At 38.9% G+C, this 19,640-nt stretch overlaps 1 protein-coding gene across 2 annotated transcripts; it reads right to left on the reverse strand.

Moving 5' to 3' along the window:
* Window positions 1-252: 252 nt before the first annotated feature.
* On the reverse strand, window positions 253-13,634 carry ptbp1b (polypyrimidine tract binding protein 1b). 2 transcript variants are annotated; one of them, XM_036586390.1, is made up of 16 exons: window positions 13,554-13,634; window positions 12,905-12,955; window positions 11,781-11,811; window positions 8,644-8,704; window positions 8,376-8,548; window positions 7,743-7,889; window positions 6,735-6,890; window positions 6,487-6,597; window positions 5,542-5,722; window positions 5,328-5,408; window positions 5,087-5,232; window positions 3,785-3,818; window positions 2,876-2,968; window positions 2,515-2,731; window positions 2,338-2,415; window positions 253-2,235 (listed from the first exon to the last, which is right to left on the reverse strand). In XM_036586390.1, exons 1-16 carry the CDS (start codon window positions 13,559-13,561, stop codon window positions 2,103-2,105), a joined length of 1,701 nt encoding a protein of 566 aa, XP_036442283.1. In that variant the 5' UTR covers window positions 13,562-13,634; the 3' UTR covers window positions 253-2,102. The 2 variants fall into 2 exon arrangements, with proteins under 2 accessions (XP_036442283.1, XP_036442284.1); XM_036586391.1 differs by lacking the exon at window positions 12,905-12,955 and having other exon boundaries at window positions 13,554-13,596.
* Between the last annotated feature and the right edge of the window lie 6,006 nt (window positions 13,635-19,640).

The following is a 19,640-nucleotide window of genomic DNA, read 5'->3' on the forward strand; positions in this document are numbered from 1 at the left end:
TGCTGGTACGAGTGTATCAGGCACAACAATGTCACTGCTAGGTTGAGAGTGGTGTACTACCCAGAAATATCCAGCAAAGAGCAGCTCTGTGGTCAGAAACTGACCACTGATGAAGGGTTAGAGGATGACACAAATTGCACATCAACAGATGAGCTACTGTCTCTTGACTGTTCACCAGCAAAGTGAAGCACCAACATAAATGCTTCTAAAAAGTGTCTCATACTACTTTGACAAATAAATCTTAAACAAAACCAGAGTAAACAAATGTTTAATGAAGAAAAATACACAGAAAGTACACTCTCTGTCTCGAGGAATGTTAAACATGAGATTCTGAAAGACAGAAAAAACAGCGCAACTCTACTTATTTATAAATCCAACTTTTTTTTTTGCATGCTCATGGTCCACAGCTGTAATCAAAATATACATCTGCTTTCAGATATAAAAACCTATTGCTTTTTATTATTGTGGTACAAAAATAATATTTACACCTGATCTATCCACTTTAAGGAAAAGAAAGCATTAAATCATTAAAGGCAGATGATGTGTACTGAGGTTGTTCAAATGCTGTGCAAGGGTGCATAATAAGATTAAATCCTGCCATTTTCCAAAAATCTGTACATAACGTTTTTCAACAGCACAGCACTCGCAATTTTGCTCTTGACAAAAAAAAAGATCAAATTCCAGAGATTTTTGGTCTGGAATTCCTTCTTTGAGGAATTTCACCACATTGGTCCCATGCACAGGCAAAAACCTGCTACCTTGATAAAAGATATGCATAAAAAAAGAAAACATTTATATGCTACTGTATGTATCCAAGAGAAAATTAGTTTTTTGATTTAAAAAAAAAGGAATGAATCTGTATCTACATAGGATTTCTTCATGTGACAAGTTAAACATGAAGGATTGCTGGAAGTCAGCTAGGAATGTGCACTACTTAGCCCAATCTCAGAAATGGAAATAGCTCAAACTCAAAAACAAATCTGAATATAATCTACTGTACTGAGAACGGACACCAAGCTTACTGGTAGAAGTATAAACAGTAATTTGAGGGAGGTTCCCACCCACATAAGCCACTGTTTTGTTTTAGAATTTTAAGTTGGTCATTTCAAAAGTACAAGAGGGAGGAATACATGTTATGAATGTAAGCTTAACAGAGCCTTTGGTTTCAAGCTGTAGTGTACATATAAAAAGCTACTAGAGTACATAGAATATATTGGGCATTACAATAGAATAGTTATAAAACACAGAATATCACATGATACATGAAGGCAATACTTAAGATCTATACGAGGTACAGAAAAAGAGCATAGACACAGTAGTAGTATGGGTTCTACTGGCCAGCAGCCAACATGCAATGGCCAACAGTATCAAAAACAAATATACTTACAATATAAGATTTGCACACAAATGATTGCTTTAAATAAAAAAAAAATAAAAAAAAAGGATGTAAACATTCTATGTCTATAGATACAGTATATGTGAATAAATTTAAATGCTGTTGAATGTGGAAAGAGAACGGGGCTGATTGAGTGCCTGTATTATCAGGCAAGTAAAAATGACTTCCCAATAATGCCCTGTGGCTGCAGGAAAGACTGTAACCTTAAACTACATGTACACAAAAGGACATGTACACAACTGGATTGTAAACTAAGTTTAACAAACACTGGACTCCACGTCGTAAATCAAACGTCATTACTTATGGTCTCAAAGAGCAGTAAGATTAAAAAACAGTAAGGCACAAAAAGTACCCCTGGAAAGGCAGAGCAGTACTTTCAAGGGACAAAAGCCTCTGAGTGGCAAGTGTTCACCCATGCAAATTGGAACAAATTTTGTTGTGAAAAATTTAAGGCTCAAAGGCTTATCAAGATCGGCAATTATGGATAAGTGATAGTCCTCACAGACACTTAAAAAAATATCTTAAAAAGTTTACATATGAACCACTAAATATACTTCATAAATACAACAGAGGAATGCTGGAAGTGTGTTTTGTGGTTGAGGCTTCCTTGAAACTTAAGTCATCTCAACATGTTTGTTTGTGACTGGTTATTCCAGCCTTAATCAGTCTTTTTTTATTCCCCCCACACCTTCTCTCTTACTCCCTCCTAAAAGGTGGATTTGGAGAAGGACACCCTAAGATGGTGGTTCTCGCCAAGATCATGGTTGTGGAATTCAATAAGTGATTCGATTGCTTCTTCCACTGAACCCATCTGAATCAGGGCCATCTTGCGGTCTTTCCTGAAAGTTAACAATATATTAGCATTAAATATATGACAGAAGGGGGACAAATAAAACAAAGAACTGACCATGTATGTTGACATACTGTCTACAAGAACTTACTGAAAGAACTTGAAGTTCTTGACCATGGCACCAGAACTGGAAAATAGCATCTTGAGATCGTCTTCAACGACCGAAGGACTATTAAAAGACAAAAATCACAATACATTAAGTTAGCATACAGGTCTTTTCCATTTAGGGGAGAAAGAAGGAAAACCCAGCACACAGTTTTTTCCTTACGGGATATTGGAAAGATGCAGGGTCGATGAGGGAGGGAAGATGTTGGAGTAGTTCTTGGAGCCAGGTTTTTTAAAGCGATGGAGGGGAGAGTTACTATAATCCTTAGTAAGCCCCTGGTCCTCATGTCCCTCACGAGGCAGCTGAACAGTCGTGTGTTTGGATAATGTGATGCGCAGCGCCCTTCCATACAACTTCTGGCCATTCAAATGGCTCATGGCTAAGAAAGAACAAATTAAAACAATGTGTAAATAAAAATTTGCTCACAATCATTAATAGAAAAATTAATTGTATTCGTTACAAAGTCAGAAAGAGTAGCTCATTCTGTTAATAAAATGCATCAAGTTTTGAAAAGTTTAGATACCCAGCTGAGCCTGAGTGCCATCAGACATCTGAATCAGAGCATTCTCCTTTTTGTTGAACATAATTTTCACCCTAATCACATCACCATATACACCTAGACAGAGACGAAGAGCCAGTGAGTCAGGTCAAAAATGCACAACATCCTTGAAAACCATAACAATCCCTACAACAAACTTCAGGTCACAATCAAGACATTCCATTAACTGAGGGCATCATCATCTTTACATAAAGTGCCACTGAAATTAGAACCTTCAACAGAGCTTAGCTAGCCTATGTGAACTATATAAGTGGTCATGCACTTGGTTCCCATTACCTATGTACAGGTCTAAGAAAGTAATTCTAGTGTCAAAGACAGCATTTTAAGATACTTGGCAAGACGAAAACGTTTCAAGAGGACAGAGGAAGGGAACACTGGCACTTTCACAGATTGTGGAAGAGGAATGGATGTCTGTGTTTCCCTCCTTAATGTATGAACAAATGGACTTGAGAAAGTGAGACTCGGCTGTAAAAAGGCTAGCTTGAGGGCAAAAGGTTGGGTGAAAAATAAGGCTGTTTCTACAAAACCAATAAATGATAGGAGTCTTGACTATTAACCAAAGTTTAAAAGCTTCCCTCAAAAGACATGCAAAAACAGAAACAAAATTTCAAAAGCATGCATCTTAAATAGTTAATGCTCTCCATTAAGGCACAAAAAGATACAGCATCTCATTCAGTTTTGAAGGTTCAGAATATTCTAACAGCCCCTTAAGCAAGTGTTGTTGAGTGCTGCAGCTTTTTGGAATTTCTCTCAACACACAAAAACAGCAGAAACCAAAGAAGCACTCATGTTTGTCAAACTGCCTTGTGAGGGAAGAAATTGGAAGAGAACAGAACAAACAAGTGATAACAAAAGATGCTAAGGATAACATACCGAAAAGAATAAAGAGGCATTGGGGCGTAACTCTCTTTAGAGGACAGCAGAGGAAGGCAGCGGAGGGAAGAGGGGACAGGTAAAGATCGGAGGCAGAATGGAGGTTCAACATATCCACAGCGAGGAGGCAGTTCCACGGGAAATGGCGAAAAACGGTGGTTGGATCATGAAGATGGTTAATGGATTGGGAGCAGAAAAAGGAGGGGAGGGGTAGACATGGATGTGTAAGGTATATATTGTGTTGAATGTGTGTTTTTATGTGTGTGTATATGCATGTGTCAGTTTGACAATGTAAAAATCAGGTTGATATGTGCGTGCAGCAGGACGACAAGGTTTTAAAACAAAAAATAAAAGAATGGGATAAGGGGAATGGGGGTGGGAGAGAAAAAAAGGAGGTAAAAAACAAGGTCAGTATACATATGGAAATACAATAGTGGTCAAGTTAACTTTCAAAGAAAATTATCCAACAGAAGAAAGTGCTGTTTTTTCTTGAAAACAAAGAAAAAAGCAATCAAATCCTCATGATAACCAAAGATATGCCTAACTGCTGGAGTCTTTTTAAAAGAACAGTCAAACCATTTACAAGTTCATTGTATCCAATGTTATACATGTGTAAACTTCACGACTACTGATCTACTGCACCACACACCAGAGAAAACAGACCTAAGAAAGCATCTCTGTGATGCAAATGAAATCCAGCTCCTAATCCTGGGCATTACCAACCAGCTGCTTCTGTTTGTTGGAAAAGCATGTTGATGCTGTTTTCAGATACAGTAATATTGTGACAATGAACTTGTGTAAATGGACACGAATATTCATTTAAAAAGGGGTCAGCTGAAAAATACATAAGAAGCTTAAATTAACTTGAGAATGTTAGGAAAAGAGATTACAAAACTAAAGCTAAGCAAAAAGAAGGGATGAAAATCTGGGAGAAAAAAGCAGAGCTTGTTAACTGAAATTCAAAGTGCTAATTTGGATAAAGGATGTATGTATCCACATCACCCCTCTCCTCTGTAAATAGAATAATTAAATTTATTTACATCATGCTTTACGTGGTTGAACTCAGTGCAAGACATCAACCAAGTTAATCATTAAAAATAGCCTTCATTACCCTAAATGATTCAAGGATGAGACAAAATATTCAAAATGTATTCCCAATAGAGGAACAAGACAAGCTTGAGCAGACCACATTCCAAGATAATGTATGTTTAAAACCAGGAATATTTAAGCCCGAGCTGCATTCTAACTTTGTCCTACAACTACTTGATTCACATGCATACAGTAAAGCTACATAATGCTAACCTCAGGGTTCAGATTGCTGACTAGCATGACACAGTGTCCACCAGAGAGGGTGGGGAAGCCCAGTCTGCCTGCTGCTGCTGCAGCTGCTGCGGCCCCAGGGATAGCCAGAGAAGCCAGGGCTCCAGGAACACCAGGCACAGCCAATCCTGAGACAGAAACACCACCATGTTATGCTCAGTGCAATTACTTTACATTGAAATCAAAGAAAAAAAAAAGTGCATAGAGGAAGATTTGTACAAACCTGCAGCCTGCTGAATAGCAAAAGCTGGAGGGAAGGCATGGGCGCCAGCATATGGGGCAGCAGAAATGATTCCAGGAGTAGCTTCAGATGCGCAAAGGGGGGGGGGAAGACACACACACACCATTTAACACACTGATACAGAAACAGGCTGAAACTATTGCTTAGTAAAGGGGAACGAAAATGGTGCATGGCCCAAGTGTTGGTTATGCCTTACCGAAAGCTGCAGCTGCCATCGCATGGTGTTCAATAGCAGGCTGGCTGTCCCCTGTGGGCAGATCAGGTCGTGTGTAGTCCCGGCTCTTGTCATTATTGTACTTGACATTCAAACTAGTCAGCTTGGAAAAGCTGATGCGCAGAGTACAGCAGGCGTTGTAGATGTTCTGTCCATCCAGGGCCTAAGTACAGACAATATCAAATTAGAGAAATGTAAACAGATGAGTGTGCACACTTTTTTGAAACAAGCCACACTGTAATGCATTATTAGACTGTGACAATGTAATTAAGTGTGTATTACACTGTCAGTCTTACAATGTAATACACACTTAATTCTGTATGTATGACTAAATTGTACTTGTTTTAAAAATAATCAAAATACAGAACCTACAAAGCAAGAAAGTAAAAAAGAAAAAGAAAGAAAGAAAGAACTCCCCAAAATGAGGGGTTTGCTCTGTTAAGATGTGCAATTGCTGGACACACCAGTTTCACAATACAAATTCTTTCAAGCTTATACAATAGCACTTCAAAAAGAACAGCCGCTACTATTACAAAGAGAAGCCCATTATTAAAATAGACACTTCAGCTTGCACTTCCATAAAATTGTCTATCCCTGTACCTGGCATCACTGTTACTTGGAAAAAATACATACAAATCTCTGTAAATCTAAAGTCTTGAACAAATTATATGCATATTACTATATTATAAGGAGGATGTAACAATCATAACCAAACATTGCCAGATTTTTTTCCCATTAATCAAATTCAGTAATTGTCAGAAAGGCGGAATGGCTGAATTAACTTGGAAACATAGCAAGGTTCTGTTTTTCAAATAATGCACAGTTTGGGCCAGGACTGCAAACTCCGGTCTGTTCATAACCCTCCACAGACCTTTGACAAATTATGCAAAGACTAAATCAAAGTAACCTCTAGATGGTGCCACTTACCAGCTTTGCATGTTGAGCCGTAAGACCATCAGCAAACTGTAGAAGAGCTTGGAATTGGTTGTTCTTTGTAAATGTAATTACCTTCAACACTGTGCCAAACTTAGAAAAGATCTGTTGAAGACATATCATAAATAGGGCTTAATAGAAATATAAAAATACATGTACAGAGAATCCAGATCCAACCACAACAAACAGAATGAAAGCCAAGGATGCAGCTGACAGGAGAGGAAACCAAATAGGGAGCTTACCTGGTGCAGGACATCAAGGGTGACCGGATAGAAAAGGTTTTCCACAATGACCCTGAGCACAGGGCTGGGGCCAGTCACACCAGAGGGGTCCACCCCAGCAATAGACATGCTGCCTGTCTGGACTGCATTCACAGCCTGCAGTGCTGCCTGTGCTCTCTGCCATAATGAAGTAGGACAAGGAAGGAAAGAAGGAAGTGTTCAATTCATAGAAATAATAAAGCTTACATATACTTCCTATTCTGAAGAGCACAGAGGTGGTATGAACAGCCAAATACACCCTTTCTGATGCTTACATATACACAAATAAAACATGGAATCCAGTAGACTCATTTACTGAGAAACAGAGTTGCTTTTAATGCTGTTGACAAGGAAATGTTATTAAGAGTGAAGGACATACACATCAAGTGTCGTGATGTAATTTCCTTTGGAATGAAACAGTTTCTTGAGTGTTTATTCAAACAGATTACACAGCCAGTCAGATGAACAAACTAAGCAACTCCATCACTGGAATGAGTAGGTAGATAGGCCTCAGCTGTGGAATGCATGGGTTGCAAGCAGCATGAGATCTCCACAGAGACTGTGTTTAAAAAGGGAGGGCAGGCTTTTGGGCAGCGCAGTACAGAAAACCGCAAGATACACGCAAAGCAGTAAACAAGCCCTTCAGCTCATATTAACATTCCACGGCAGCTGGAGGAACAGCAATCACGGCTACAGCTGCACTACAAAACGGATGACAAACAATCTTGAGGGACACAGGTTTTAGAATGATATCTGCTAGCATCAACCCATACCAGTGACTCATTCTACAAAACATTTGTCAAAAATGCAAATTGTGCCAGATCACAAATATAAACCAAAAATGCAAAAACATAGAGTAATACAATTAAGAGGATGTTAAATCAGTTTTATGCTGTATGAGTTAAAATAATGAGCATTAAAATAGAGTGCAAGAAAGGGGGGGTGGGGAAAAGCAAGTGGGAAAGCTGAAAAGTCTCACTAGGCACATACCACTTGGTTTGGTGAATTGTCTGTTTTCAGCTCTTTGTGGTTGGAATACTGCATAAAAATGGGATGATTCCTGATGACTGGTGTGACTGAGGAGTAGTAGCTGACCATAGTCTGGGCTGCTTCTTCTGTGTTCATCTCAAGGAAAGCCTAAGCAAACAAAAAAAGGATTAGCTCATACTGCACCAAGATTACAGTCTTTGTTTCATTCTATACCAAGTTTGCAGTATTGGGAGCATTTCTAAACTTATTTCTAAGCCACACTGGGGACTAAAAGAATTAAAAGGAGCTACTTGCAAGATTAAAGACAAATATTCCTTCGGGTCTTCTGAGGACACAAGCTGAACTTTTTGTAAGCAAATATTTATGTAAGCCAACATGGCCGGTCACTGCCCCAAAACAAAAACAAAAACCCAAACCCACACCCATCATTGCTATAGTTGCCTTTTTGACAAATACGTTATGAAAGCCAGGCCAGACAGAACGTCACGTGGATTAATGATTCACATATAAAAGCATTAAATGATTAACTTTTTTTTTTAATCATACATGCAGCTCTTTCAGGTTTTTTCTCCCTCAGTATTCTCTCTCATGCTAAGCCCACTGTAATTTCTTTGGGAGGTATGGTAACAATACCTGGTTCTTTCCTTTCAGCATGAGCAGGTTGGTGACTTTGCCAAAGGGAAGGCCTAGAGAGATGACCTCAGCCTCATTGATGTCACTTGGGAGCTTACGTACATGTATCACACGAGATGGAATACCAGGACTTCTGATGTCACCTTTAAACTTCTTACTGTCATTGCCATTAGCTGCAATAAAGAACACATCATGGGGTCAATTTGCTACACACAGGTACACAGACATGAAAACTCAGTGATATTAAGTATCTATTAGACGAATATACCTGCTGAACTCATGATATATGGCCCGTTGGATACACAGGAGAAAAGCTCGTCAGATCCTCTCTGTTAGAAACAAACAAATGAAGACATAAATGAAAGCAACTGCAACTCAGTAGATTTGGCATCAGGCTTTATTGACAGACAGCCCACAACTTCACTGCCCCCCTTCCCTCCTGCCCAACTTCCACTCTATTGTAACATCTGACTGAAACAGGAGCAGACACTAAACAGAGCATCAAGAGACAAGTCGATGCTACAGGAACAAGAACGGACATGGTGAAACATTTAGCTTCAGGAAGCTGCTGAGCAGCCGCAATCCTACAAGAGGCAGCCAGCTTACCAAATAAGGACACCCTTGGGCTATACTTTACACTTTGTAAGCCAAAAGTACAGGAAGTGGGCATTGTGACAACAGCCAGTTTTCCTGTGCAAAGGGCGGGGTCACAGATCAACCAACAGCCCTAAACATTCTCCAACCCCACCAGCAAGGGAACAAGGAAGGAACTCTCGTTTTAAAGGCGGGTGGGGGTGGGGGGGTATTGGAGTTTCTGGGTCATCAGGCAAGAGGAATGAGTGGGCAGAGTGACATTTGCTTGATTCTCTCTCAAGGGAAAGACCCTGTACAACTGCAGTACAACTTGATTTATGTGACAGATGAAAATAAAGCTACAAAAGCTAAAAATGAAGGAGTACAATTTGGCTTACACCGTGATAGAGTTAATAAATACATCTTCACATTCAGTTTTTACTGGGTTGTCAGTCAAGATACTGAGCAAAAAGTGACGAGTTATTTCGAAGACAAGGGTGGGGGGTGGGCAACACCACACAGCACAACCCCATAGTGCATTTTTAGAGCAAACAACTAAACGTCTTTATGGTACGGTCAATAACAAGGGGGAAGAACCACCATCCTGAAATACTTCACAGGCATTGTCAAGTCATACCATGTGACCAAAGGAATTAAAATCACTCAATACAGCCGCCTATTGGAGCCAAGCAGGCCACATGCACGCATCCTCCACCACACATTTAAAATTCCACTGCCACAGGACCTAATTAAAACCATATGCAGAGCTGGGGGAGGGGGGTGCCACTAAGGTCTGATGGGGTAAGGGAAGGCTGGGCTGTATGCATGTTGAACACCGCTGTTTCACCACTTCATGCTGGGTTTAGCCATAAACCTACTGCCGACTTTGGTCTTGGCAACTTTAAAACGCTTCAAGTGAGCACTGCTCGTAAGAACTACAGAAACGGCTTCCTTAAGTCAAAATCGTACAGAGTAACATTGTTTTCTCAAAGCCAATTGAATTTAGCACATGTAAACTAACATAGTTACAGAGTTAATTCAACGTTTGAGAGAACAAAGGAACATAGACCAGAAGAATTTGCAACTGTTTTCGGGTGGGGACTGGAGAGTGAACTGAAACCAGGTTGAAGGGATTAGAAAGGTGTGGAGAAAGGGAGGAGGGCAAGAGATGCCAACAATTCACGCCAAGAATGGGGCTGTTACCACAGCAGCCCTGATTGTCATTCGCTCACCATGGAGACGTGCCTGTGGCTGCAGGTGAATGAAACCCAACCCAGGACTCTCTGGCCTGAATACACAAGGCTGATTGTCTTTCTAGGGCCAGGTGTACATTTCTCCCACTGTTCAAGCTAGTTGAAGATTTACAACCCCAACCTCAGAGGTTATGACACGAATGTCTGGCTCTCAACTCAACATTTCAAGAAAACAGGATTTGCGCCTTGTGCACAACATGCTGAACATCTGATTTACAACAAAATTAGGTGCAACAAAAGGCAGAGAGTAGTAAGCAAGCCTCAGTCGGAGCCATTAGCACTTCCCCCAATCACCTTCTCTCTAATCAGCACTGCTGAACAAACAAGAGCAACATGGGTATATAGAGGGGAGAGGCAAACATATTTGCATGTGATGAATAGGCTCCATTCATGTCATCGTGTCAACACCCAAGCCCATTTTTGAGGAATGCTTTTAAAATGGGTCCACTCACAGAGCTAGGGCAAACAATCAACTGGCATAATGCTAGCCTGAGGTAGGCTTGAGAATACAGGTGAAAATGAACAAAGATCACAGAAAACAGCCAGAATATGAAAGCAGATGTAAAAGAAAAAAATACCATGAAATTTCTTTTAATAGCCATTAATCGTCCACAATCTACAACTTTTCATGCATCTCACTTTCATGCAAAATGAGCCATCCTAATTTAGTGAACAGTAAACATGTTAATCAAAGCATTACCAACTCAGTAACCTTAAAAAGCCTTGACACTGTTCCACAAAACATTCTCAGAAATTATCACATGCCCTTGCGTGCAGAGAGACATCAAAAGCTTGAACTCTCCCTCTAAGAATACAAGGAAATATCTTCTCTCTCATGTAGACTAAACTACAGAGTTACATTCTTCCCTGCATACAACAACCTAGAACAAACAGTAAGTTTTCAAGCCATTTTATGTCACGTTGTGCCCCTAAAACATATAGGCTAAGCCAGTCATATAAACGGTGCCTGTGAATTGCTCCTTTGTTCTGAAACTTGTAGGTCCCCCCCTTACTACCCACATACCACAGATGATTATCTTTAGTGAAAGACTGAAGAGGAATGCACATGTCATAGTAACCTTTGAAGGTTGATTCAAGAAAGAGTTCTTTGCTAAATGTGTTCAGTAGAGGTATTACTACTAAAAACTGTGTAGAATCATTCAGACTGGCCTTGTGTAAATAAAAGGGAAAAAATAAATAAATAAAAATACAGCATCTTTTCTTGTCCATTACACCATATAACCAGACTATTTATATTTAAAATTTTAAACTACTTTATTTAGCAGCAGAGGCTGTAAAAAATGGGGTTGTGTAATTCTGCCTGTTAAAGGTGTTGAACTGGCTAATCCTGTGCAACTCCACCAAGACATTATTCATAATGAAACAAGTCAGGTTGGTTTAATGGGAGTGGTGAGGACTGCATAATACACCTCAGCAACAGAAATGCAAGTGAGCAAATGTTACTGAAAGTGAGCACAGGGGAACAGATCAAGCGTGAAGCAACAAGCCTTACAGCCAGTCACTAGGACCCGACATTTTCAATGGTTAAAAATTACGTCTGAAGAAAAGCAGTGCTTACCTTCGTACCAACTGCAATGTCATGGACCACACTGTGAAGAACAAAGACAGTATTAGATGAACAGGAATTAAACAGTAACATGGAATAACACAAATGTAGCAAACTCTTCTACTGAAATGAAAAAGGAAACCAAAAGCATTTAAATAAAACCTGATAAGCAACAGCTCAAAACAAACTTGTGAAACAAACACCAGGACTCTGTCTTTATTAAGTGTAATGGTTAAGGGATTCGTGAATAATACTCTATAAACATTTAATATACAGCTGCCAAAACCTTGAGATGTTACAGTATTTATGCTACCATCACTACATTATAAGAGGGAAACATGCCTTAAAACCTAGCAAGAATACTGGGCCAACGTGAAACTCACTTTAACTAAAGGGTCCTATAAACAGCTCAGAGAACTGAAATAGTTCTGTTAACATTTTCCCACTACAGATAATCAGAGTGCATTACGTAGTCTAAACTGCATCCCGTTTTTCTTTCCCACAGATCTCCCTTAAAGCAAGAAATATGACTGGCATTTGGGGCCAGGCACTGGTTGAAGATTAACCCCCATATCCTGTTTCTCATGATCTCCTTACAGGAAGCATTATGGCCGATGAGCTCCTTTTGCAGAACTGAGTCAGCCAACTTAATAATTTTGTTCAATCCGAAAAAAGAACAGCACAAATGTTTCAATCTTGCAAAAGGTGAGGGATTACAGAAAGCTGTGATGAATTAAGTATACAATCTAATGAAATGGTTTTCCAGATAAGTGCAAAAAACAAATACTAACCTAACTAAAAAAAGTTAGTTTGGGGTAACGTGTAGTTTAGATGTAATACTCAAAGCTGATGCACGAATACCTAACCTCACACAGTACTTCAAAGTTTGGACCAAATGACCACCTCAAAAATGCCCTGGCAGTGGTTTGGTAATTGAAACAGTACGTAAAATGCATTTGGCTCTGCTTGTGTAACGTTAACTGTATGTTGCAGCAACCTGGACAATAAGAACATTCCAGTTGTGGTTGGGCTAACAAAGGACACTTTAAAACAGGTTATTTCAAAAATAAAAAAACTAACATGACTGAACTAAGAGAACACATTGGTCTAAAAGCTGTAAAAACATGAGGACTTACTCTAATTCTGCGTAATTCGATCCCATAGGATACAATTCAGTCTCTAGGCGGCTGCATAGAGAAAAAGATGTCAATGCCATAACAAAAAAACAAACTAAGGTAAACGTTATTGCTAGGAGCTTAATACGTTCGCGATTAATTTGATGAATCCCGTATGCCTCAGGAAGAAAATTCCAAGCCTCGATTGTTTTGGAAAAGGTTACTGCGATGCAACAAGTAGTCAGAGGAGCTGAGCGGGGTCTAACAAACCAGCTAACAGCTAGGCTAGCGCTGCAGCCAGCGCAGAAAAGTTGGTTTCTCGGGGGGTAACAGACCTAAAACAGCGCGAACGAAGCATGCAGCAGTGTTGGTGAACAAGACCACCACTCTACTAATTATTAAAGTTATGAGAAATGATAAAGCTAATGCTAGCTAAACGCTCAAAGACAACTGCAGCGTGGAAAACTAACGTTATCGGTTTGTTTCCATCGCAACCCAAGAGTGCGCGTGCACGCTAACGGCGCCGCACACACGTTAATTAACAAATTCACAAACACAAAATGTTTTATATATTATCTATTCAGAAAAGAAAAACGTAAAGCTATAAAAGCAGATATAATAAACACGGAAAACGTATTTCTGATTGGGGAAACAACATCACTGAACTTACCCGTCCATTGCACAAAGAGGAACTTCGGCTCTAATCAGGAACTTTGCTGCTTGGCTGAGTTTTCTTATAGCCAGACAAAATGGCGGAGCGTACTGAGGCGGACACGGCAGTCTCCGCTGATTGGACGTCGCGAAAACGGGGGGACACGAGCACCGCTCTGATTGGATAAGATTACACATGAAAGCGAAGAGCGGCCACAGCTTCTGGATGAATCATTTCCTAAGGCTGATGAGCTCGATTCCGTGCACCGAAACGATTCTTTCGGCGTCTGATTCAGCGATTCATTTTTGTTTCGGGGTTACAGTCAAATAAATATATTTTTCATCTGTTACACATATGAGAATGAGTCTGATGTTTACTTTTTTACACATTAGCTGAGTTAGCGTCGTCTCTTTAAGCGCAGGGCTGAAATGGACACGTAACAGAGGGAAAAAAACAGCTACAGACTTAATAGAAAAAATGGAGAAAAGACGTTGTTTCTACCATGTTACAGTGTGGTATTTTAAGTTACAGTGTGCTTGCATTATGAAAGATTACTGTTCTAATTTTAACTTTTCTTTAACACGAACGGAAGATTCGATTCAGTTGGACTGAGTCAGTTCAACCGATCCATTAAAAAATAACGCTTTGTTCACGTATACGCAATATTCATTTCTTGTGGGGAGTAACTCTTTTTTGATGAACGTTGTTTTTATCCTGCTATATGTTGCCAGACATCTGGCAAAACCATAAGTCCAGTCTTCTCACTGCTACCCCCAAACAAATAGCTTTTTCTGAATAGCTTTTTCTGAATATTTGGAGGCCCCAAGGGACTAGGGGGCCCACCACCCACCCAGTCCAAAATAATGAGTACTTCTTTAGTTTTAATTAGAAAAAAATAAATAAATAAACTGAAAGAAATGAAAAATTAGGGTGACATGCTGACACAAACAATAAATGATAATACTAGTATTACTACCACTGCTACTACCACTACTGATAATAATAATAATAATAGTAATAATACATACATACACACTTACATACATACCTACATACTTGTGGGGACCCTTGTGGCTCGGGGGCCTAAGTAACTGCTTATAAACAAGAAAAGGCCCTGACTAAACAATTCAGTTAAGACCAGCAAGACTGAAATTCTTCACAGTCATATCTAATAGAAACCTTCTTTGTTTTTAAGCATTCTGTAGCTAATTTAATTCTGTAGCATTCAATACATCCATGGTTTCACAGAATACACGCTATATACCCCTGCAGACAGCGAACAGACCCAGAGTCAGCTATATCTCAGCATGTTCAAACAACAGATGGTTAATGTGGCCTAAACGGTGCTGCCTAGACCACTGCTGCTGCTTACCTGGACATATTAATATTTGATGTGTAAGTCTGTATCTGACAACACAACATACGTTATGGGATGAGAGCTGATCTGTTTTGTAAGCTGTGTCTGGTTAAGCGGGTGCAGGTCATTTTCAGGAGGACAGATAAATGCCTGGACAATAGATTGATAAGCTCCCCTTTGGTCTTAACAGCCCCCCTCAGTGCTGACACAGTCTGCTGATCAAACTCTTATCTAACTGCTTTGTTAGTTCCATTCAGTCCTTGAGATCTCTGGAAGCTCCTGAAATGAGACAGACTCATGAGAAAGGTGGTCCGTCATAATAAGTCTGAATTAATAACAGCAACAACTAAAGCAAGGATTAATTAAGTCCTAGTGGATTAGTATGGTAAAATGTTTTTACTTCTACTGTTACTGTAACATGTGCCATTTGTCTTTACAAGAATGCTGCACTCTTTCTCTCTTATTTACACCTCTCGAATAAGGACTGTAGAGTAAGACTTTCGGAGTCAGGTATCGTCATCAATAATTGCACGTCTCACACTCAGGAAATTGCTTTTCCATGTGGGTGCAGGTTACACACCTGCTTAAAGATAAATAATGGATTGAGAGGCCGCTAGAGAAACTGAGACTCATTGTCTCCAAGGCAGCCAAGGACTGAAGGCCTCATCAGGCAGGAACCCAAATAACAGATCATGAAAGACAGAGAGTTTTTCCTCTAATAATGATCTATTACTATTATTATCTTTAGTAGTGATAGTGGTAGAAGGAACCAGGTGTGTAAAGTAGCCTAAACTCATTAAAAGTGGTGTTACTTCAATTAAATAATGATTTAAGTAAAAGTAAAAGTACCTTATCACAACCTGAATACAGATCAAAAAAAGTACTTATGTACCAAGTTTCTAGTAGAACTGTTTTCGTTTGTTTATTTGTTTGTTTGTTTGTTTTAGTTTTTTTGTTAGGTGCTATTCTTCTTTTTTTGTGCACTCTTCATCTAAAAAGAAAGATGTGAGATTAAATGAAGCGCAAAATAGATTAGGAACTAAAGTTTAAACATTTACTAAAAAGTATTACTAAAATGTAATACATATAATGAGTAAAGAGTAGATTCCTTTCCTCAGAAATAAACTAGAGTAGAGGTAAAAGCATTATGACTTGAAAATACTCAGAAAGGTCAATTTTGCTTGAGCATGTACCTGAATAAATAGAACTGCTTATTCTCATCTCTGGTAGTAAGAGTAGTAGTATTACTATTAGTGTTATTGCCATTGTTTTTATAGAAGGTAAACACAAAAATAACTAAGGCCAAACGTTCCTTTTCAATAATAAAGTCCTTCTGAGCAGTTTCTAAATCAGGTGGCAGCCCTAATTATTTTAATAAAATAAGTTAATTAATAAAATTATTTTTTCATTTCATTAAGGTGGTTGTTTTAAGAAAACTATACTGACACAACGTTGCTCATTGTGAGAATTACGAATGTTTTCTTTAGAGCGACATCCTGTGGCAGAGTTTGGGAACTGCAAACGATGCGGTTTCATTAAAAAAGAAGTTTCTCCAAAATCATCAAAACACTGTAAAGAGAAAAACCCGGCTAACATGTAAGACTGACGCATCTCCTATGGAACACTCAGAATTTTGCCATTGACGTAGAATATTCTATGGTTCGTGTATTTTGTGTAAGTAAACACTTGTTTATGAGAGGCTAATTACTTTTAAAACGAGTTGTTTATAACGGCGTTCTGTCAGCTTTCTCTGTCCTTAGCTTCTAGCTGTGTCTCCGGTTGACCTGCTGTTATACGATATGCTAACTAACTTCTGTTGAAGGCCTTCAAAAACTGTGAATGCAGCCATCTTCCAGATTCCGTTTGGTGCGAGATTGTGCATCAGGAGAATGGCAGAGGTAATACAAACATTAATCATCATCAAGTTATAACGGTTAACTTTACTCCAAATGAGCTGGTGAGCTGGAGCGACGTTATAACAGAGTGAGGAATATGAAGCATTAACTAACCACAGCTAATTCAAGCTAACGTATTTAAATGTGCTTAATTTGTTTATATATATATATATATATATATATATATATATATATATATATATATTACATTTATTTGTTGCTTAGTTATGTTTATACATAATTAAACACATATTTTATGCATATTTTATGTTGTACTCAGAATTAGCTTGGTATAGGGTAGCTAACTACGTAGCTAGTGAAATAAATAATTTAAGCTAAGTGTATTTATCAATTTAAGTGTATTTATTTATTCATTTATATTGACTTAGTATTTAGTTATGTTGATACAGAGCTAAATAACTAAATCTATATTGAATACATTCTTTTAAAATATATATATATTTTTGCAGGTGTTTTATGATGGACCCAATGATGTCATGTTAGCAGACTTCGTCAAATTTGGTCATTTGGGTTCACTCTCACGCTGACATCTGTCCCCACCTGCCAAATGTGAGAAGTGTCTCAGAAGGAGAGGTGGACCAAAGCTGCATAGTGTGCTGGCAGTGTGAAAACGGACATGCCTACAAGTGGCTGTTTCAGCATTTCCCCAAATCACACAATAAGAAGAACAAGGGCAAGGGAAAGAGGACTCTCAAGCAGCAAAAGGGGGAAGATTTAGGCCTAGGTCATGTGCACTTTCAACAGAAGAAGAGAAATAAGCTTTTCGACTCAAATGAAAGTCCTGGTAGCCCGATTACTCATGTCTCTGGCAAGCAAGGGCTTGCTTCAAAATCTGGCATCAATCGTTTCCTACCTGAGCTGGATATTCTGACCTCTAGCCCTGACCCAAATGTGACAGCAGATAAAACAGGCAAGGATTGGCCTACAGCGGACTCTGTCCCATCTGACCACAGTTTGGAGACTGTCAGAGCTGGCACCTCCGTAGACCACCAGAATGAACACCACAAATGTTCAGAAGCTGAAGGACCAGGTTTAGAGGGAAACACAGCCACCTCCATTAAGGAAGATCCTTCGCTCTCTGGCTATGCAGAAGGCATGAACTCAGACACTGATAGTGTTTTAGATGTGAATGAGGTGTGGAGCTCTCCAAAGAGTGGTGCACAATCATTTCATGACAGACTACTAAGCAGCAGTCCAGAGCCAGTTTCTAATGAGAACACTTTGGACTCTTCTGCTTTGCTGCCCTCTCCTGCTGAAGGACAAGCACTGCAAAAAATACTTAAAACAGAGGCAGACTCAGAAACAAGTGACTGTTTTTTCTCCCTTTAGAGCTTTAGAGAATGATTTATTAATTTGAAAGGGCTTCCGCTCATTTTGCATATACTGTTAGCATAATGTTCCTGCATACAATACCAGTCAAACATTTTCATATTAATAATTGTTCAATGTAAAATATATATATATATATGTATGTATATATATATATATATATATATATATATATATTAACAGTAACATCTAGAGTGTAGGTTTAAATATTGCCAGAAATTATTTTTAGATTCTTTATGTTTATGAGGTATTCTGGATATAATTTTATCGTAACTTCATTCTTGATGCTGTACAGCTAATGCAAATTATAGAATCGTGTTCAATGTAAAACTTTCAGTGTAAGTGAATGTAACATGATTTAGACAGTTTCTATTGGTCCATTTGTCATTACATTTTGACACAATTGAAATGACAGCTGGCTTTTTCACAAGATATAAAAAATAAGAAATGAAAAGAGGTTTTGTTTTGACAGTGACTTGCCTATATTTATACTATGTATAATGTAGCAGTATTTGTATGTAGTATGATGATATACATTTTTTGGCATTTTTTGGTAATCCTAGTTTGAAAACTCTACCCTGTATTTGTATATTGTTTTGTCTTTTTGGCCTTCAGCCCACCACTAACATTGCTAACTTTGGATGCTTTTGATGAAAAGTCAGGGCACCCCAGAGCTAAAGGAATTGCTTCCCAATCAAAAATACTAAATCAAAATCTTGTTACATTCACTTACAATGTTGAATGAATGTTAAGAAAAGTTTTCCATTCTAATGCATTGTTACTTTTTTGAGGTTCTGATCAGACAGCGACAATATGGGCGAAGGTCATTTTTGTTGGGCTAACTTTGTGAAACTACATTTTGTAAAGTACATTCATTGCTTATGGTGTTTGACCTTATAGGAGGACAGTTTCGTACATTGATTCGGACCTCTCTAAGGGCTGTAGATAATAGGACAGTAGAATGCTTTACCCAGCAGTGTACAGGGAGACTTATTTTTCTGCCAGTGACACTTGCATAATGTCGGCCAAATCAGCACACAACTGCAAGTGTTGCTTTTATTCCAAGTGTAAGGTGAAAAGTAAAGCATATAAGCCCCAGTTTCAGATATGCTTTTAATTAAGTTTCTTCTACCAAAAAGTAGTTCCACCACAAGTGGCATATAAAGCAACCATGGTTGTTGCCAATCATATAGTGTGGTCAGAACTGTTTACACTGTATGATTATCAGTAACTCTATCACATCTTCTATCACTGTCCCATTTAGAAGAGTTAAACAAAACCAGGAGAAGTGGCATCACAGGCTTCAAAAACTGGCTCTTCTGTCACAGACCAGAAGTTACTCTTTCCGTGAGTGACCTTTCTGCTAAGGAGCTGGATGACCTTATAGTGTCCTACTTCCACCAGCTCAAGACTCAAGAACTGAGCAGCTCCTCCTTGTCAGCCCTCGGGCGTAGCATTGACTGTTACCTCAGGGCCCACGGTTGTGCTTTTAGCCTGTACAAG

Source organism: Colossoma macropomum, unplaced genomic scaffold (assembly GCF_904425465.1).
Source record: "Colossoma macropomum unplaced genomic scaffold, Colossoma_macropomum, whole genome shotgun sequence".
Classification (NCBI taxonomy): Eukaryota; Metazoa; Chordata; class Actinopteri; order Characiformes; family Serrasalmidae; genus Colossoma; species Colossoma macropomum.